Below are 22,175 nucleotides of genomic sequence, written 5' to 3'. Positions count from 1 at the left end.
AATCTGAATTCCCATGACTAACGCCAAAGACCTACTCGAGCAGCCCCTGTACGTACCTGTTTTGTTAATCAGCCAATATGGAGCAGAAATGAAGATCTTTAAGGATCCTTCTGCTCGACACACAATCCGGATGGTGAGGTTCAGCTGCCGACGGTTGATGTCATAGAGTCGCATTCTCACCATATAGTTTTGGGTTCCAGGTGGAATGAGCAATTCTTTACAGAGGGGGAAATTCTCCAGTGACACCCCTAAAGAAGATACAAACTATTAACCTTCAGAGTTCTCACTATAGTTTGTCAAAATAGCTCACAGCAAAAGTAAATTGGATTCCTTTTGGAAAAACCAATAACTAAGTATCTAGCTGGTAAAAATCTTCATTAGAATGGCTCTTTCCCTCTAGCTAGGGTAAGAATCAATATAAGCAAACCAGATGGCCTGGAAGTCACACTAGGGAGCCTAAATTACATAATCATAAGGGTTAGAATATCAAAAAACTATCAATAATAGTTATGATTCTTAGGAGTTTGCTATACTTCAGGCCCTGTGCTAGGTGCCTGAAACCTACTAACCCAAGTGCAGGGTAAGAGGCACAGTTCTGCAGCCAAACTGCCTGGCTTCCAAACTCCAGTCTGTCCTTAGTACCTTCATGATGTGGAACAAGTTATTTGAACTCTCTGGGACCCATGTGCAAAATGTAGATACTTGTTATGAAAAGTGATAAGCTGTGGAATGCAGAACGCTGAGGAGAAGCAGTGCTGGGTGTGTACACGGTGATGGGATGAGAAGACATTTCTATTTTGTACAGAGGCTCAATAAATATTTGAAGAAATATATTAGAAAACCTCTTATATGCCAAAGACCGATTTTATTTAGAATGAATAGCACTGCACTACTTTTCTAAATTAAGTTCAAGGGTTATATAGTAATTGCAATGTAATCTTGTCACTGTGGGACAGACACATTGCTTAAGTTCAATGAGTTTCAGGTCCTGAGTCAGTAAATGGAGATAACATGAAACAATACAGGAAAAGCACTTACAAAACTATAAAATCATAAATATCTAAGTTATTATTACTTCAACCTGTTGTATGGTAGTCTTAAAAGGAATACATTTTCTGCCGAAATTCCAGAAGTACTTCTTTGCTTTGCAAAAAAAATTTTTTGGCCGGGTGCAGTGGCTCACGCCTGTAATCCCAGCACTTTGGGAGGCCGAAGCAGGTGGATCACCTGAGGTTAGGAGTTTGAGGCTAGCCTGGTCAACATGGTGATACTTCGTTTCTACTAAAAATACAAAAATCAGCTAGGTGTGGTGCCAGGCACCTGTAGTCCCAGCTACGCAGAAGGCTGAGAGGCAGGAGAATTGCTTGAACCCGGGAGGCAGAGGTTGCAGTGAGCTAAAATCACTCCATTGCACTCCAGCCTGGGTGACAAAGTAAGACTCCATCTCAAAAAAAAAAAAAAAAAAAATTAAATTTTAATCGACACATAATAAATTGCACATATTTTGGGGGTACAGTGAGATGTCTCAACACATATATACATTGTGAAATGATCAAATCAGGGTATTTAGCCTTTTCATTATCTCAAACATTCATCATTTCTTTGCAGTTAGAACACTAAAAATCCTCTCTTCTAGCTATTATGAAATATACCATACAATATTGTTAACTATAATCACCATTCCTCCTTGTTTCAAGTGTTGCAAATATGATAATGATTCTCTACTTTGACTTCATTCACCCTGTTAAAGCAAACAAAATATGGCCTGAGGACTCTGTACTTCTATATGAGTCTTTGTGGATGAACTGCAACCTAACTTAATAGGTAGACAAGATTGAAGACCTGATTTAGAATTTTGCACCTGTAACAATAACTGAGTCTTGGCCAATCCCAGCGGCCACACTTCAACCCACTCATACACTGCTGAGTGTTCCAACTATGTTCAAATAAGGCAAAACCCAATCTGTAACCAATCCACCTGTTTCTGTACCTCACCTCTGATTTCTGTACGTCACTTCCTTTTTGGTCTATAAATTTGTTCTGACCACAAGGCATCCCTGGAGTCTCTCTGAATCTGCTGTGATTCTGGGGGCTGCCCAATTTGCAAATCGTTCATTGCTCAATTAAATTCATTTAAATTTAATTTGGCTGAAGTCTGCCTTTTAACAACCTTTACAACTGAAAATTACTTGATACATTCCAAACCCCCATTTCTTCACCAGTAAAATGAGGCAAATAATTATTTCTATAAGGATTACATGAGACTACACGTGTGAAAAAGCCCAGGTATGCCTGGAATAGAGTGAGTGCTCAGCAAACGTTTATCTTTTCAATTAAAAGAGAAGAGGCATAAGATTTTGCTTGGGAAAACCATAGTTTAAAAAGATGAAATGGCTTCCTACAATCATACATCATGTCAGCAATGTAAGAAAAAAGGCTCTGTTGAGGGCCTCCTCTGTAAACCTTTTGGTTGGTTAAGTTTTTTTCTTATCATTTTCTATAAGAGGTTTTTATTTTTTAGAGATGGGGTCTTACTATGTTGCTCAGGCTGGTGGGCAGTAGCGTGACCATAGCTCACTGAAGCCTTGAACTCGTAGACTCAAGCAATCTTCCCACCTCAGCCTCCTGAGAAGCTGGGACTACAGTCATGTACTGCTGCCGCCTCCAGCTAAAGGTAATTTTTTTTTTTTAACTGCTCTAATTCCTTTGAACTGGCTTATTGAGCTATTTTATGTGCCCCAATTTCTCCAAGATGCTTACTAAATAAATAATCACAAAAGACTCCTTGATATTCTCATAGGATTATGACAAATGATCATCTGACTACATTCTTACCCAGTTCAATGTTCTGGGATGTATCAGCTGTGTGGAGAGCTGCCTCCTTGCCAGGTTTCAGCGTCCCATTAATTGGCATTCCTTTAACATAAAAATCAAGTTCACAGGGTAGCAAGTTGCAGATTACCACAGTTGGCAGGAGATATATGGTATGCCCAGGCTGTCTGAAAATCTGTTTTGCACTGTCAGAAAATATGTTTGAGGGCATATAATCTGGATAATTCTCTTTCTTTATAGCCACACAAAACCTATGAAGATAAAATGTAAAAATCATCAGGCTGAATGAAGAACTTAAAATTTTTCCCCTTAGCTAAGTATGCAAAATAACATTAAGGCGGTTCAATGAGTAAAATTATTTGCAGTTTTTAATCCAAATACATTTACTAAGATATAATTATTTATGCACAACAGTATGTATAGATTTTAAATGTTCACTTTGATGAGCTCTGACAATTATACACACCTCTATAAACACCATCCAAAATAAATTACAGGATATTTCCCTCACCCCAGAAAGTTCCCTCATGTCCTTTTCCAATCAATATTCTCCTCCATCATTCAGGCAACCACTTTCTAACATTTATAATTACAGATTAGGTGTATCTGCTCTGGAACTGCATGCGTATAAGTGGAATCATGTAGTATGTACTACTCTTTATGTCTGGCTTTTTTTTTTTAAGATGGAATCTCACTCTGTTGCCCAGGTTGGAGTGCAGTGGTGCGATTTTGGCTCACTGCAAGCTTTGCCTCCTGGGTTCACACCATTCTCCTGCTTCAGCCTCCTGAGTAGCTGGGACTACAGGTGCCCACGACCACGCCCGGTTAATTTTTTGCATTTTTAGTAGAGACGGGGTTTCACGTGTTAGCCAGGATGGTCTCAATCTCCTGACCTCGTGATCCACCTGCCTCAGCCTCCCAAAGTGCTGGGATTACAGGCGTGAGCCACCGCACCCGGCCTATGTCTGGCTTTTAAAACTTAAAGTCTCAACAAGATTCAGCCATGTTGTTCTATACATCCTATTTGATAATTTTTCATTTCCTAGTAGTATGCCATGGTATGAATAAATCAGTTAATTTATTTATTATCCTCTTGATAGCCGATTGGTTTTTTCCAGTTTAGGGTTAAATGAACATTGTTGTACAAGTATTGTTTTGGACATATATCTTCATTTCTTTTAGGTAAATACTCCAGAGTGGACTTGTTGGGTTCTTAACTTTTTTTTTTTTTTTTTTTTTGAGACTGAGTTTCACTCTTGTTGCCCACGCTGGAGTGCAATGGCGCTATCTTGGCTCACTGCAACCTCTGCCTCCTTGGTTCAAGCCATTCTCCTGCCTCAGCCTCCTGAGTAGCTGGAATTACAGACGGGCACTACCATGTCTGGCTAATTTGTTGTATTTTTAGTAGAGACGGGGTTTTACCGTGTTGGTCAGGCTGGTCTTTAACTCCTAACTTCAGGTGATTCCCCTGCCTCGGCCTCCCAAAGTGCTGGGATTACAGGTGTGAGCCACCGTGCCTGGTCAGTACTTAATTTTTATAAGAAATTGTCACACATTTCTCCAAAGTAGTTGTACCATTTTACACTCCTACTAGCTACTTACGAGAGTTCAATGGCTCCACGTCTTTGTCAACATTTGGTGCTGTCATTCTTTTTTATTTCAGCCATTTCAAGGAGAGTAAAACATTACTCACTGTGTGCATTTCCCTAGTGAATAATCACACTGAGCATCTTTTCGTCTGTCTATTGGCTGGATATTTTCTTCTGTAAGTTGTCGGTTCAAGTCTTTTGTCTATTCTTTTTATTATCTTTTTATTGATCTGCAGGAAGTTCTTCATATACTCTATGCAAAAATCCTTTGTCAGATACATGTATTTTTACAATTCTGTGGCCTGTCTACTCCTTTTCTATTATTCTGAGACAGAGTGTTGCCCAAGCTGGAGTGCAGTGGCGTGATCTCAGCTCACTGCAACCTCTGCCTCCTGGATTCAAGTGATTCTCCTGCCTCAGCCTCCGGAGTAACTGAGATTACAGGCGTTCAACACCACGTCTGGCTAATTTGTTCTATTTTTACTAGAGACGGGGTTTCACCATATTGACCAGGCTGGTCTCAAACTCCTGACCTCAAGTGAGCTGCCCACCTTGGCCTCCCATTGTGTTGGGATTGCAAGCGTGAGCCACTGCACCTGACTCTCTTTTAGTCTCTTCATATGATGAGTCACATTTACTGATTTTCAAATATTAAGCTAATCTTAAATTTCTGGGATAAACCACTTGCTGAATTGCATTTGATAATATTTTGATAAAGGGCTGGGCGCAGTGGCTCACACCTGTAATCCCAGCACTTTGGGAGGCCAAAGTGGGCAGATTGCTTGAGGTCAGGAGTTCAAGACCAGCCTGGCCAACATGGTGAAACCCCATCTCTACTAAAAATACAAAAATTAGCCAGTTGTGGTGGTGGGTGCCTGTAATCTCAGCTACTCGGGAGGCTGAGGTAGGAGAATCACTTGAACCCAGGAGGCAGAGGCTGCAGTGAGCCAAGATCACACCACTGCACTGCAGCCTGGGCAACACAGCAAGACTCTGTCTCAATTGAAAAAAGAAAAATTTGGCTGGGCACTGTGGCTCACGCCTGTAATCCCAGCACTTTGGGAGGCCAAGGTGGGTGGATCGCCTGAGGTCAGGAGTTTGAGACCAGCCTGGCCAACTGGTGAAACCTCATCTCTACTAAAAATAGAAAAATTAGCTGGGCGTGGTGGCAGGCGCTACTCCCCAGGTACTCAGGAGGCTGAGGCAGGAGAATCAGTTGATCCCAGGAGGCGGAGGTTGCAGTGAGCCAAGATCGCACCCTTGCACTCCAGCCTGGGTGACAAGAGCAAAACTCCATCTCAGAAACAACAACAAAAATTTTTTAATGATGATATTTGCATCTCTTCATGGGAAACACTGGCTCATAGTTTTTACATAGTAGCTGTATCAGGTTTTGGTATTAGGGACATGTTGGCCTCATAAAATGAGTTAGGAATTGTTCTTTCCTCTTCTATTTTCTGAAAAATCTTGTGTAAAAGTGTTATTATTTCTTCTTTAAACGTCTGGTAGAATTCACTAGTAACGTTATATGGGCCTATAGTGTTCTTTGTGCACAAAGGCTTTTCTAACAGTTCAAGTTCTTTTAATTTAGATACTGGGCTATTTGAATTTTCTATTTCTTCTTTATGTCAGTGTTGATAACTTGTGTTTTTCAAGAAAAGTATCATTTACATGTGGAATGTATTGGCATAAAATTGTTCTTACCTCCTTTTCACCCTTTTTATGTCTATAGGATCTGTAATAGTGTCTCATTTTTTTCATTCCTTACATTGGTAATTTCGATTTTCTGTCTTTTCTCCTTGACCAAGTCTTGGTAGAAGTTTGTCAAATTTATGTCAATTTTGACATTTGTTGATTTTCTATTTTCTAGTTCACTGATTTCCATCCATATTTTTATTTTATTGTTTCCTTTTCCTATTTCTTTGTTTTGAATTTGCTCTTCTTTAACTAACTTCTGAAGACAGAAGATTAAATCAGCGATTTTATATACTCTTCATTTTCTTTTATTTTTTTAAATTAATTGAAACTTAACCAAAGGATCTTCCCCATTTTCTAATATGAGGATTTACAAACTATAACTTTCCTCCTCGGAATTGGTTTTGCTGCATTCCCCATATTTTAATACGTCTGCCTTTCATTATCATTTGATTAAAAATATTTTCTAATTTCCTTTGTGATTTCTCTTTTTTGACCCATGGATTATTTACAAATATATTGTTTAATGTCAAATATTTGGGATTAGGTATCTTATTGTCGTTTATTTCTAGTTTACTTCTATTATGATCATGAAATACATTCTGTATGGTTTTAGTTCTTTAATATTTACTGATCTTTGCTTTATGGCCCAGCAGATGATCTCTCTTGATGAGTGTTCCACATATACTTGAAAAGAATGTATAATCTGGAGTTTCTGGATAAAATATTCTATAAATGTCTATTAGAACAAGCTCATTGATAACACTATTCAAATCTTTTACATATTTATTGATTTTTTTGTTCTATAAATTACTGAAACGGAAGTGTTAAAATCACCAACTCCAGTTATGTATTTGATGCATTTCTTCCTTTAGTCTGTTAACAATTTGCAGATCTGGGTAAAGAGTATACTGAAATTCTTTACACTATTCTTGTATCTCTTCTCTAAGTTTAGACTAAATGAATGCCTGTCTTCACTATAAAAGAAACTAAAGCTAATCCTCATTAAATAAGTTTAAAGTCTAAATTTGTTAGGGTGAAACAATAGCAATCCAGTATGTTTTCCAACATCGGAATCTAGTAACACACTCCTGTATAATGGGAAAACAGGAGTTTAAATGGTTAGGCAATTTTGTCAAAGTTCTCAAGAAAGTCAGTGTTAGCTACATAAACCTTCAAATTATTTTGAAATCTCTCGTTCAAAAAACTCCAAACTCCAGGATTCTGCTTTCCAATTTTGGAATGAGAACTCGTTGTTTTCTGTTTGTTTTCCTTCCCGTCTCTATATGTCGTCTCTTTATGCTGCTGTACAACACAACTTCTAATCTTGTACGTGTAAATAGCGTGTGTGTTGGTTGTCTCTCCCATATAATAAAGCCTCCCCAGACCCCACTAACAGTTAGCACTTGAGTTCTCATGAACTCTAACTAAAAAACTCAAGGAGTAAGAACTTTAGAGTTTAAATAGGATAACTGAATCTCTAAGGGTCTTTAGAGAAAGAATGGTAATAAAGTCATTACAAAAGAAAAAAAAGGCAAAAGTGACATGCCACTGCAGTGGTGCTACATACCTGAAAAATCGGCTTTTTTCTGTGTCCATAGAGTGGCACTCTCGTTTACTGCTACTAATTTCTGCAGTCTTCACCACATTGGTCCAATGAATAGGAGCCTTACAGAAAAACACACCCAATCCTTTGGGCCGGGCCTGTAGCCGCCAAGAAGTGAGGTGTAAAGGCACAGCAAACGAATCCCCTGGCATGATAGCAGGAAGCACCACTGGCTCTGCCACAGAAATAAGGGTTAGCACTTTCAGGCAATGGTCCTCCACCCCAAAGATTGACCATCTCAGGACAAAAGAAGACAGACCATCTATACTGACTGCTGGGGAAGATACACTGGGAAAAAAGAGACTTGACAATAGTCAAGGAATATTTATCAGCATTTACTATATTCTAGACAATCAAAACATACTGTCTGGAGCTGATGGGCTATCCAGTCTTAGTTCCATTGGTGTCTCAAGTCTGTTCCTCACAATGAGGGCTGACCGGACAGTGATCACTTTCCGCGCGCTGCCTTCCATAGTCACTGCAAAGACCACCCGCACTGGTGGGAGTGAAGAGAACTGTGAAAGAGAGATAAAGACAAAATAGTATGTATGAAAATAGTATGTTTCTGAAAAAACATACAAAATACAATAATATCGATCAGAATGTCTGCCTTAAAAGCATCTTATTATGACTACAGCTCTTCAGTGAAATCAGTCATAAAACCCTAAAGGCATTCAGCTTTAAAGGGAGTAAACATCCTATAAATATATACTATTAAAAAAATTCTAAGAAGTTCTACAAAAACAGATAATCCACACTGATGTGATATCACAAAGTGTGTCACTAAGAAAAATCAGTCCTAAGCCTCTAGAAACATTATTAAAAACATTCACCTATTGTGATAATAACCTATCCAATTTTCCAAACTTCCTGTAATTTGGTAAGAAAGTATCTGCTGGAAATTATCCTCGATTCATAAAGCCCCTGAGTTCCTTATAAGGAAACTGAAAAAGGCTTGTTTTCTACTCTACTGGCTGGGAATTAAATAAAGAGCATCCAGTGCAATTAAAATTAGAAATAATGAGGTAGGACTTTGCAAAACATTAAATGATTTACCTTCTGTGTTATTTTCCTCCTAGATTAATATCCAAACAATGGGTTGGGTACTGCCCAAATACAGAAAAACAGAAGAAAGTCTTCTGAGATTAACATTTGTCTTTGTAAAATCCAGAAAGTGTAAAAGAAAGAATTGTCTGTATTGGTGTGCCTTTCATAGGAACAAATAATAACGTCTTTTTTCCTAAATGTCATAAAATATATTATTTAGGTCCATATACTATTTGCTGACATGCCTATATAAAACCAATGTCTGTATTTTAAAGAACTTTAAAATAATCACTCGTTCATAAAAGAACACCAAGGTTCAGAAACTCAACATAATGAAGGGAAATTATTTATTTTGGTCTTGGGTTACAGCCATTACGTTATTTTTCCATATGTTCATTCACACATTCAACACACATTTTGTGCTAATACCATGTGACAGGAAATTTTCTTAAAAGTAGAAAAATCCCATGTTAAGTACACCAAAGAAAACGTTTCTGAAAGTACTACTCTTAGAATGAGCATACAGAACATATTAACAATCCTTTCTACTGGAGAAACAAATGGCAGGACATTCAAGCTTTTCCTTCTGCCAACCTTCTTATTAAGACAAACAGCAAGTAAAAGTCAACCCAATAAACAATAAAATGAAGAGCCCCAGGTTTTGAACCAAGACTTCTAGGAAGTCCAAACGAAAAGGCAAACTACAATTTTCTAGAGTGTTTTTAGAGGGACACATCTGAGGCATAAATCATCATCGAAGCTCAAGCTTCCAGTGACCCAACCCTAAAAAGGCCCCAGTAGTCAAAGCCAGTAACAATTACTTGAAATCCTAGGCCGGGCACGGTGGCTCACGCCTGTGATCCCAGCACTTTGGGAGGCTGAGGCAGGCAGATCATGAAGTCAAGAGATCGAGACCATCCTGGCTAACATGATGAAACCCTGTCTCTACTAAAAATACAACAAATTAGCTGGGCGTGGTGGCACGCACCTGTAGTCACAGCTACTCGGGAGGCTGAGACAAGAGAATCGCTTGAACCCGGGAGGTGGAAGTTGCAATGAGCCGAGATGGCGCCACTGCACTCCAGCCTGGGTGACAGAGCAAGACTCTTGTCTCAAAAAATGAAAAAGAAAAAAAAAAAGAAATAAAGAAATCCTGATGTTGTTTCAAACCCTGATATTGTTCAGGCCTACCTGAAATTTTATGTTTCAAAACCTACAATCAGGGAGGAGAAATTATAAATAAAAGCCTGGAATAAGTCTAATGTCATCTCATGATGATGTTTCAAAAGCCAAATAGGAAATAAATGCTACTTTTTCCTTCTTATTTACTTTCATGACCTTTGGACCCAAAACTATGAAACACACATGGCCATACCAGGGTTAATTTCCATTTTAACTTAGAATGAAAAGGAGACCTTGGACCAAACATGTGCTTTTTCTTCTCCTTCCCTGTAACAGTCTCACACATCATGCCAGGTGAAAACATTTTCTTGCAAGTTTTTGGAAAAGGAAGGTAATCATTAATAGAAAAGGGTAGAGATAAATTCCAATTGCATATATGTCATAAAGTCTCTCTGATCATTAAGAAATGTACATCCACATGGTTCAGGTGCAGTGTATATACGCAATAAACACAATGACAACAGGAAAATCATACTTACATAAACCTGGGGATGTATGATATTTGTTCTGCTGCTTGGGCTGCCAATCTGAAAAAGATTTCAAAAGTTAGTCAGCACAGACTTAAGATAATTATCATCATTAAATTTAATGACAACATAATTTTCTTCAAAGAGTGGTGTTTGTAATTACTTTCAAGTAAAGTATAGTCTACTATGAAGATAAAACATCTCCCTTAAAGATATGGAAACAACAATATTCATTTTATAACCATTCAACGTATGCCAAATTTCTCCCCGACACATCAATGCAGTAGGAAAGGCACCTATGAGGGAACTGGTCCTTTCATTACCAGACATAAGCTTAGGCTGAAAAGTAATCCTGAAAAGGTTTTGTTTTGTTTTGTTTTGTTTTGTTTTTTTGGTCTAAGAAACTTGGGGCACAAGAGCAACAGTAAAATGAACGCTACGCAACAGTGTTCTCTAAGAATATTTTTCATGAAGAAAGCTGCAATATCTCTGCAAATCTACATTTCCACCTCACCATTGGCTACCCAAAAATAAGTGCAAGTATCCCATGAAGTATGAATGAGGATGGGGCAAGAGCACCCACAGCAGCTCTGTCAGCCAGGATGTCAGCCTCCACCTGCATTTGCAAGTCAGGGATGTTACCTGCGTCATTTCCTGGGCTGTCCCTGCAACCACTAGGACTACAGGCAGGGATGAAACTGGGGGGAGGGTGCATGAGAGCATGTGTGATCAGAAAGTAAACGACAGTGGACATCTCTCTTTGTGCCACAGAGAAAGATTTGGAGACACAGAGTAAAAGGATCAAGGTGCTGCATTATAAGAAATATTAAAAGACAGTGTATACAGAAAGCATAATAATATGTGAAATAAAGCCAAGACTCAGGTTCAGCAGACTAGTAAATTGCCCATCAGGCCAGCTAGCATGAAATAGATCTGCACAGGTGAGGAAATGTGTTACTGCTGATTTTATTTTATTTTTTTATTTATTTTATTTTTTTTTTTTTTTTTTGTTTTTTTTGGGGGACGGGCGAGGTCTCGCCGTCTTGTCGGCCTGGGCTGGACGCTGCGGGGTGACCGGGATCTCGGCTCACTGCAAGCCCCGCCTTCCCGGGTTTACGCCTTCTCTGCCTCAGCCTCCCCCGAGTGGCTGGACTACAGGCGCTCGGCCACTCGCACCGGCTAGTTTTTTGTTTTTTAGTCGAGAGCAGGGCTTTTCACGTGTTAGCCAGGATCTGGGTCTCGGTCTCCATGACCTCGGTGATTCCGCCCGTTCTTGGCCTCCCAAAGTGCTGGGATTACAGGGCCCTGAGCCAAGCCACCGCGCCTGGCCCTTTACTGCTGATTTTAAATCTTGTTTTTCTACTGAAACTAACCATCGCCTGACTTATCTACATATCGATTGCCAATGCCTGATGACTGACCCAGTCAGTCCTAGAATTAGGGGAAAGAAAGAACATGAAAGTTTCATTAGAGTAAGCTTATTACAGGCTTAACCCTCTGACTTCCTGACAGTCACACACCGTAGAGGAAGATGAATTTTTATCTGGTGCTGCATATCGAAAAAAGGTCCCGACTTTGTCCACAGACACTGGGCTCACTTGCTCCCAGCCATTGACTCTCACTTGCAGTTGATGAATCCGGAGGTCATGGGTATGTCTGTCAGGCAGAACAAAGAGATGTTAAACACAACCTCCAGAAGGGATGAAAAGTAGAAGCAAAGACACGAATCTCATTTAGTATATAATGATGTAAAAACCCAGTCGGCTAAACCTTTTGGAGATTACCTAATGCAAGGGAAATCAGGAGCACAGTTTAACTGGGTTTTACACTTACAACACAAACTGCAAGATCTGTAAAGCTTGACTGAGTAAGAGTGGCATTTGTCCTCCATTGTACAAACCACGCAAATCCTGTACACAAGCCAAGGTCTTTCCCCCACCAACCGTCACCCCAACCTATATAATGATGCCACTGGGGTGGTAAAAATGCAATAGCGATTTAATCATACAACCATAATCTTGGAAATGCATAAAAAATTATTCTTGGTTCCTCTGTTGAAATCCTACTTCGTTCAGAACCACATGAGGTTGTTTGGCTCCAGCCCTGCATGACTACAGACAGGGCAGGAGAGGCACAGCGCTCATTTCAGGGCTCCTGTGCTCGACTGAAACTGGAGCAGAAGGCAGTGGGCAGAACAGGAGGAACAGGAGGAAATTGCACATTTAATTCTATTTTAGATTTTGCCTAATTCAAGCCAGAAGTGAAATGGGGAACTGGATTTGAGGCTGACAGGAAGGGGGGAGGGAGGCATGGAGTGGGGTGCAGTGTGCCAAAAGGGGAAAAAGCCAGAAAAGGCATTTATTTTGAAGAATTCAAGCAGAATAGTGGGACTTGAAATGGATTATGAAACGTGGAAACAAAAATGTAAATGACAAAGAGGTCAAACCCTTTCTGATATGACAGAGGCTGGGCTTATCCAGAAATGTTCCCAACAGTTCTGTAGTTAGCTTCTCCAAGAACTGTGGGGACCAATGGAAAATGCTCACTGCTCATAGCTGGAAACGAAAGTGGCTTCCAAGTACACATGTGCCCAGCATAGTGACCTTTTCTTTTTTCCCTATAAATCCCTGGAGCCCACACGTTCAGAACTCTTGCTTCTTGGGAACAATGTGTGCGGGTACCAAAGCCATGCAAAAGGAAACCTGCTTGACTCGTGAGCAAGTTTACATTCAGTCACTGAAAGCACCACAAAAACCACATGATTACAGAAAGCTAAAGCCAATCGCTTCAATTTCAGCTCAGCTTGAAAACAAATATGAGGCTCAAATACTAAATCTTAACCTATTCAAATGCTGTCTTAACCTATTCATATCCACTGGATAGCCTGTGCACAGAAAAATATTTATAAATAACACAACACTTTATTGGATATTTTATGATCTCTCAGTAATCAGATGGAACCTTTTTTCCACATTCATTCCACTTTTTAGTATGGGTACTTCAGGAACGCATCAGCTAGCAGTCTCCCCAGATCAGTTCTTTTTAGAATCAGAATTTGTCTTATCATTAGCTTTGAGTCCTGAAACTATCTGCTTGCTAAAAGTACTATGTAGCATACATGTAAATTAAAATGGAAATCAACATGCTCTGAGAACCTTTTAAGAATACCATATCACCAATCCATCATGAAAATCAGGCCAAGATGCAATGAACTTGAGGGTTATGATATGTCTATGTTTCCACCAAATTATGTGAAACACACAGGTTATCACCTCATATGTCAAATAAATGGATAGTTAATGAAAAGACGTGTATTTCCAAGACGGCAGCAAAGTCTTTATTTTTTAAAAGGAGGCTGGATATAGTGGCTCACGCCTGTAATTCCAGCACTTTGGGAGGCCGAGGTGAGAGAACTGCTTGAGCCCAGGAGTTTGAGACCAGCCTGGGCAGCACAGTGAGACCTCATTTCTATAAAAATAAAATAAAATAAAATAAAATAATAAAAGGAAACACTGATTTAAGAAATATCTTTTAAAAAGAAGACATTAAAATCATTAATAAGGGGCCAGGCGTGGTGGCTCACACCTGTAATCCCAGCACTTTGGGAGGCTGAGGCGGATCACTTGAGGTCAGGATTTCAAGACCAGCCTGGCCAACATGATGAAACCCCATCTCCACTAAAAATAAAAACTTAGCCGGGTGTGGTGGAGCATCCCTGTAATTCCAGCTACTTAGGAGGCTCAAGTGGCAGAGTTGCTTGAACCCAGGAGGCAGAGGCCACAGTGAACCGAGATCGTGCCACTGCACTCCAGCCTGGGCAACAGAGCAAGAAGACCCTGTCTCAAAAATAAATAAAACAAAATAATTAGTAAGGCAAGTGAAAAGGCAAAACACGAAGGACCCTCAGTTACATCCACTTTTTACTTTTTAAGGAAAAGAATAAACCACACTTACCTGTGCCTTAACTTTCCTCTTGCTTCAAATTCAAACGGTATCTCTTCACCCGTGAGGACTTCTCGCCATTCACTAACATTGTGAGTATCATCAAGAAATGTTCCATTCCCTTCTGGAACTACCCCTGGACTCCCACTGTGAGACAGTGCGGCCCTGGAACCAAATCAGATGCCATCAGCCTGTCCCTCTTTCTTCCCAGCTCCCTCTCACAGGAGCCCCGTGCAGAAGAGCAGAACCTTCTCACAACTCAGTTCCCAGCAATAAAAGGCTGCATGACCCAGCTACAAAGAATGACCCTGACGGTCGCTAACTATAGCTATCTTCATGCTGAATCACAACTTATTTGAAATTTTAGAAACAGCTGAAAGCTGTCACTCTGTAGTCACTTACCTCAAGCAGTAGAATCTGGTACATGTGAATTAAGGCATGACTTTTTCAAGTGGCATTTAAGTGACTAGTTAGAATTAAACAGACCTACACTGTTAAAACAAAAAAGCTTCTCTTCTAGAGCAGTCTCATACTTGGGGGAGGTCGGAGAAATGTGATTTCAAATCAATGGGTTCTGTTACTCATGCCATGCACTTCATGACCTAGGCTGGAACGATCACCATGTACTTGGAAGGCTGAGCCAAGATCTAAACAGGCAGAAAGTTGTTAGAAAAGGTTCTCGCCTGGCTTAGGTAAAGTCTCCTTTGTTCTCCAAACTCCACCCAATTCCATCTGGGGTGAAATGCGTTTTAGGTATGAAAGAATTCTTTCGGGATAGAGGGAGAACGGGAATTTTTTCAAAGCAGTCTTGGAATAAAATGGCAAAACATTTGGTATAATAACCATACATTGCTTCTTTAAAACAGGAAAGAAGGTAGAGATTGAGGAGAAAAGATGGACTGGCTTTTTCATACTTCCTACTCACATCCTTAATTTGCTTGGCTTTTAAACATAAGGTATACCAAAATCAAGATCATACTTAGACTCAGGACCTGCTTCTCTTGACTACAGATTCTCTACAAAACCAGAACCTCCATCATAAATCTCAGCAAGACAGCAAGTTATTCATTCAAATATCATCCCAAGAGCCTCAAGAGGGGGCCCACCTTGCTCTACTGGGCTGGCCCAAGAAGGCTTTGGTGGCAGAGATGACTCGGGGTAATATGAACTGACTGCTTACCTGGTGGGTGTGGTGGTCAGGGTGGCAAACCACAAAGTGCATCCCGTGTGGTTCCTCAGAGCAAAGGGGACAAATGGCTGCCGGCGCTTGGGGGTTTTCACCTCTGCTGCGACAAACAGAAGAAGGCTATTAGCAGACGCCTCTGTCTGCATGGCAGAGACCCTCCCCCTACCTGGAGACAGTGCCCAAATTTGTCTCTTGTGCAAAGGCGCTGAAGGTGGAAGCAAGAAAGAAGGAACAGGACGCACAGAAGCTCCATGTATTTGCTGGCTGCTATGGGAGGATTTGCTCCCTGCCTGCCTGACTATTCCCAGCCCTCAATTCTTCCACAACTCTTACAGGCCTTATCTCTCAGAAGAAGGCATCAGGACTTAACTTGGTGGGAATCACGAAAGAAAGAAAAATGGACCTCCCCATTACTCCCAAGAACTATATTCAAAGTGGGTAACCTAAAATGTAGCAAGATATATCATACATACTTATTTAAACTTTGTCCAAAAGCCTTTACCTCAAGGAAGCCTGTCTTTACATAAGTTACCCTACAGTCATAGTATGCATTTTGCAACAAAATAAAATAAAAACATTCTTTCCTATTCTTTTATACTAATAGTTGTTTTTGTCTCCCTGGAAAGTCAGAAGTATCCCATCTCAAAGCTTTTTAAACAAAATTGTTAGCCCACTTTTTAAACATAAATACCACACTACCACCATCTATTATAAGGTGGGTACCGTGGAAGCCATAAAAGGAACATAAAATATGGCTTCATTGCACAAAAAGCTTCTAATCAGGGAAAGTGCAAAGAAACAGCAATCAACACAAAACTGTAAGTAACCAAATTCTAGAGAGCGGTGACCTGACTACAAAGGTTGTAAGAAACCCAAAGCAGATTTTCTGGTGCCCCAGCTGCTTTGGCAGACAGATCCCTCTGCAGGTACCACTGCCCATGGTATGTGGTTCCACATGGAACACAGAGTACCAAAAGGAAGGGCAGCAGCTCCTCTAACCAAGGGCCTGTCTCCTCCACTGGCCACACACATAGGGAGGCAGCAGCAGCAAACCAGTGTGAGAAAGCCTCCTGGTTGACATGTTCACAACACTCGTACACAACCAACAAAAAAAGGGGAGGTGTGGCTCAATCTTCTTATGTGTCTAGCATTAAAGTACGACGACAGCGTGAGAAAGACCGTAACCCACATGCTCTGCAGTTGGGAGAAAATGACATCTAGAGGAAGCTGAAAATGCTAACTGCAGAGAACACTACAGCAAAACTGAATTCATCCTATAGGACATCTTCTGCCAACAAAATCGAGAAGACAAACTGCAACATGTCCTGCCTTCTGCATCCTCCAGACTGAGGCTGGGACTGTACCCTAATAGTCGGTAAACATCACTGCCTTTTAAAAAGCAATCACTTCCTTTTTTCCCTTATCTCTTTTAAAGTTCTGAGAGGTTAGTACTGTAAACAACGCAAACCAACCAATTTTGGGTCGAGGCAAGTTCTACTTTGATAATGATGATGGTTCAGGGGTGTCTAAGGTAGAGTAATCTGCTAAATAAATGAGCAGTTTCCAGTGTGTTCCCACAATTTTGTGGTCAGTCATTTAGAGACACCCCAAATACTTCCAAAGATAATCTCCACTAGGAATATGCCCATTTCTCACCCCAATGGCCTTACTTAGCTCCCAAAGTTTGCTTTAAAAAAAAATTAGTGCTCATCAAGTAGAAAATTAAGGAGTAGCTGTAAGGCTGCTGACAAGAGCAGAGGGGGAGTAAAAAATTTAAGAGCTGTCTGCAGGGTAAACGGTATTTATTGTGGCACTTTGAAAGGCACTTCCCTCTTCTATGAGTGCAATGAGAGAGCTGCTTTTATTACAGTAGATAAAGGGCCCTGGAGAAAAAGAAGCCAGATGTGCTTTCATATCCCACTGTGAGCCAGACTGTAAGTTTCCATTTGCAAATTAGATTTAAAAAGAACAGGTGGCAGATGGCTTTGATCAGTTTGTTATACAGAATAAAGTGCTGCGAATCCATACAAATATATTCACAAGTATACTGCTTTGGAGTTAAATAGCACGGGTAGGCACAATGCTTAGGTCTCCAAGCTTCTTGCATTGATTACACATAACGGCACAGGCTTCAATAACCCATTTCTCTGAGGATAAAAAATACACAGCATGCACGCAAATTCAAACCCAACATCAGGCAACAAATCTGACATCTCCTGCACCAGGATCCAAATAAACTATGTACTTGCCTTTGGCACAGCACCAGAGACAAAAGTTCCCAAGTCCATCAAAGAGAACATTATTCCCTAGTGGCCTCAGAAAATCTGCCTCTAGTGACCAAACCCAATTTCTTCATGGGCTGAGAGAGAATCTAAAGCTACCCGAATCCAAGTTCAGCTTCAAACAGCTCCAGCTAAGGAAATTTCTACCCCTTTGGACTTATTTCACACAGTAATTCTGCCATTATAAACAGTGTAGGTTGTCATGCTATGTAAGCAGCTCAGTCCATCAGAAAGGACCTGGTTTGTAAATCGTAAGAAGCAGATTAAAGTACTAGGTTTGCTACTAGCTGGTCAAGTGAATAAAGGCAAATCACCTAATGTCTCTGAACCTCACTGTCCTTATCAGCTAAATAGGAATAATGCTTGGCCAAGCCTGAAAGATTAAGTAACATACAGAAAGCTTAGAAGCAGAAATCCATGAATAAATTAAGATTCAGCTCTGGGCTTCCTTCATGAGCCCTCCCTCAAACATCCATCCTGGTAAAATTGTCCAGAAAAAAACAACCCAGGGCAATGTACCCTGAGTATTAACATCCCTGTTCTATATTCCTGTGGCCTCTTTTTATTTAAAAAAATCATGACGAATGATCTGGAATTTGCCATGTGCACAAATAAATCATTCAGATTAAGCTGCACTCCCTAAAACAAAAAAATGAACATCGTGGGACCCCAATTCCTCAATGATTATGGTGTTTTCTGCCATATTCACTTACCAGTGAATTTCTCAAGAAACTTTCAAGGGTCAGAGATAGAAATAAAGAAAATTTTCTTTTTTACCTTCTAAACACAAAAATTGGTATCCAAAGAAATTAAGGTTTGTGTCTGAGCAATTATTTACTGATAATTTTTTTTTGTGCTATCCCTATTATTATAGTGCCTGTTTCAGAGTCCCATGCATTCCCATGAGAATCTTCAGCAGGTATTTTATAAACTTAAGACTTGTGGCACCACTGCTTGATGGAGCATGGTGTTCCTCCATCCACTTGCTCTTCAATAGGAGAAATCACCTCTAATTGACATTGTATTAACATATTTCTGCATCATACACTGTGGAGTTTATTCCATTTCCACCAAAGTTAAGGGAAACAATGTAAGAATCAGCTAATATAAAGCACCACTGTGTTCATCAGTTGGAAATGTTCTTTCCTATTACTAAAGTACTCATGACACGGAATACCACCATTCAGTTCCCACTCATTTAAAAAAAAAAAATTCATGTACAAGGTAGTTCTTAAAACAAGAAAATAAAGCAAGCCCTCGCATGGCTATACTGTACCTCTAGCATAGATCTGGTGCTCTAGGTTAGTCAGACTGGCTGTACTCCTAGTTCTAAGGTAGACAAGGGGGAGGCCTGGTAGACAGGAGAGACAAAGTTAGAGGCTTAAGAATAAATACAGTGAAATAAGAAGACTCACTTCCAAACGATAAGCACAAATAGAGAACATTACAAAAATAGCAAGCATCATGCAAGTACAGGGTCATTCCCATCAGTGATTACTAAGAGTTGTGGATGTACTGGACAAAGTGAACACATTTTATACTAGTTTTATTGTGGAGGCTGAATCAAAGTAGCATGCTCCTTTTTTTTTTCTTTTCCTGAATTAGAAGAATATGTATTGAACCTTCTCTTGAACAGAATGACAAGCCTTTGAAGATTTTTAATTTAAAGGTGTTATGTTCTTAAATGGCATTAAGAAGTTACAAAAATCAATCAGTACAGATTTTAGTGGAGGTTGCTCCATTCCAACTGGTAAAACAGAAGTAAAATGCCAGTCTCAGGGAATCTCAAAAATTCAGGGGAAGAGACAGTATGTGTTCCAAATTTAAACAATCTCTACCAAGGAGTTGTCTCATAGTGTTTATTTAAATTTTAAAATCAAGCATGGAAGTTTTCAGAATATTTGATATTTTCATAAAATGTCCTTGGAATACAAAACTAATAAATTTAATGAAGTGCCACATCACCCAGGTTTACCAGCAAAATCTCAGCCCTGACTGAACAAAGCCAACAATTTTGTCAAAAGAGGCTGGTATTTTCTTTCCTCTGATAAAGAAACAGTGAGAAAGCAGCAGGTCCCTTAGGCTAAATTTCATGTTAAGGGCTATGCCCAAGGGTTCATTTTAAGGCTGGTCTGAATAAAAAGCCTAACTTTTGAGGAAATATGACTTACTGTTCTTGAATAAGACCTGAACGTTTGTGATTAGTTCAACAAGGCTGAAACCTACTCGCTTTCAAAATAAATTCCCAACGATCATTTTAGTAGGCCTGCTAAAAGAATACAATCCTGGAAGGTGCTATACTACCATCCAGGAATTTCCAATAAGAAAAGAGGTTTGGAACTTTACGCATATTCAAGTTATGTCTAATTAAAAAGATACATTACACTTTTATAAGCCTAAGTAATCATAAAATCTTTAAATAAATAAAATCAAGCTTTAACTCAGCACCAGCATTTAATATAGATGAGGAAGCTTTTAACTAAAGAGAAAGAGAGAGGGACAAAACTTTTAAAAGGAAGGAAGAGAGGGAGGCAGGGAGGGAGGAAGGAAAGAAGAAAGAGGGGGACAAGAAAATCTTTCATCAGAATCTTGCAGACTAGGCCTTGCTAGAGTTTGACTCTGAAATGAAGATGTCCCTGCATGAATAATGTTTTAGAAACACACTCTCCTGGACATATTACAAAAATTATTTAGAGTCTTCTGGGTAGACTATGTTACATTTTCTTGACACACAAATTGGGAAGGTTGGAGGAGGAGCCAAAATCCAAGCTGACAATATCTGAAAAGCCCTGGCTCCTAAGTAATGACCTTGAGACTCAGAAGCAACAGCCTGGGAAAACAGAGAACAAGCACAGCTGACATTTCTTTGTGTCTCTTTCTAGAAGTACAAGGCAGATAGAAAGTCCACTTATACACCCTGAGGAGAGATGAACCAGTACAATTACTTCATACACTAAGAACACCCATCTTCCCATGACACGTTTGCAGACCAGATGGAATATTTAAGTATTCATGAGCTATGTGAAGTCCAGCCAAGACTCCCCAAAGAAACCACATTCTAAGAGTTGGAGCTGAGTTGAATTTGGATGACAATGGCTTGTGGAACAATTAAGAACCATGCAGTTGTCCATCACCATCTCCCCAGCTCTGAGGAAAACAGAGCTGGTGAGCCATTAAATAAAGAAAGAAAGCATCATCAGTAGAGAGCAAGCTGACTCCTCTTTCTTCAAGAGGCAGTGCATTCAATTCTTTTATAAACAGCACAGGGCTCCCTTTTTAACAACTTTTTCCACATGGGCTCCTGCTCACCCTCTTTTCAAGAATATGTCCAAACCCTCTCTCTCTAGATTTAGAAGACCGTTTTAGATGCTTTTAAAAATCTGGTCAAAAAAATCCAATCAATTAGAAAATCAATGTTGCACAGAGTAAAACACAAACCACAGCTGATCCTGATGCACTCTCAGGTGCACCAGTTCATGTGCATTATTACCAGGACTGAGGAATTACGTGTTGCAGATCTTTTCTCCCCCGCAAAGGTGGAATTACAGCCCACATTTATAAGTTCAGTAGTTCATGCCAGAAAACTGTCTCCTGCAAAGACTAAAACAGAACTATAGAAGATAGTCAGAATTTCCTGTAGGTTTTTCCACACAGACTGATGGTTCCATGTGAATTTCTCAGTGAAGCATTGCTTTGTAGGTCAAAAATGATTTAGTTAAACATGTGTAGTGAAAACTCTTACTTTGTCCAAAACATGGAGGATCCACCGAAGAGCCCATCCAGTCTTCTGATTTAGTTGACTCTATTTCCTTGTCATCTTTACAGTAATCTGCCATCCACGATTCTTTGGTACTTACATACTGGTCTAGAAAGAATCCCCCAGAGATATTAATACAAGTAAAAAAGATGGAGGGTTCAAGTCAAATAATTTCAATTCAGCAAAACAAGCTTTTATTGAGTGTCTCATTACATGCCTGGCCCGCGCTAGATTCTGAGAAAGTCTGTGTCCTGGAGAGCCTCACGCTGCATTGAAAGAGATTACCAAGAACAGGCAACCATCGCCACAAAACTCTCTTCAAACTAATCTATACATTCAATACAATCCCCATCAAAATATCTATAGGGCATTTTGTAGAATTTTAAAAGCTGAATCTGGCCAGGAGCGGTGGCTCAAGCCTGTAATCCCAGCACTTTGGGAGGCCAAGACGGGCGGATCATGAGGTCAGGAGATCGAGACCATCCTGGTGAACATGATGAAACCCTGTCTCTACTAAAAAAAATACAAAAAACTAGCCGGGCGAGGTGGCGGGCGCCTGTAGTCCCAGCTACTCGGGAGGCTGAGGCAGG

The 22,175-nt window shown here is 40.0% G+C and overlaps 1 protein-coding gene across 7 annotated transcripts in view; it reads right to left on the bottom strand.

Moving 5' to 3' along the window:
* Nucleotides 1–22,175, bottom strand: part of VPS13D (vacuolar protein sorting 13 homolog D) — a 303,606-nt gene that overhangs the window by 164,866 nt on the left and 116,565 nt on the right. For 2 of the 7 annotated variants that reach the window (XM_017887998.1, XM_017888002.1), the window contains exons 38-47: nt 21,571–21,693; nt 19,105–19,179; nt 15,541–15,646; nt 14,373–14,525; nt 11,939–12,074; nt 10,431–10,478; nt 8,087–8,237; nt 7,687–7,897; nt 2,836–3,083; nt 57–248 (exon numbers count right to left, since the gene is read on the bottom strand). In XM_017887998.1, the coding sequence (XP_017743487.1) occupies nt 57–248; nt 2,836–3,083; nt 7,687–7,897; nt 8,087–8,237; nt 10,431–10,478; nt 11,939–12,074; nt 14,373–14,525; nt 15,541–15,646; nt 19,105–19,179; nt 21,571–21,693 (1,443 nt within the window). The remainder of the gene's footprint in view (nt 1–56; nt 249–2,835; nt 3,084–7,686; nt 7,898–8,086; nt 8,238–10,430; nt 10,479–11,938; nt 12,075–14,372; nt 14,526–15,540; nt 15,647–19,104; nt 19,180–21,570; nt 21,694–22,175) is intronic. The other 5 variants (XM_017887997.1, XM_017888003.1, XM_017887999.1 and 2 more) reach the window with 3 other exon arrangements.

Source organism: Rhinopithecus bieti, unplaced genomic scaffold, assembly GCF_001698545.2.
Source record: "Rhinopithecus bieti isolate Rb0 unplaced genomic scaffold, ASM169854v2 scaffold_16234, whole genome shotgun sequence".
In the NCBI taxonomy this organism is placed as follows: Eukaryota; Metazoa; Chordata; class Mammalia; order Primates; family Cercopithecidae; genus Rhinopithecus; species Rhinopithecus bieti.
The sequence above is the reverse complement of the archived record's forward strand: the minus strand, read 5'-3'. Positions and strand labels throughout refer to the sequence as shown.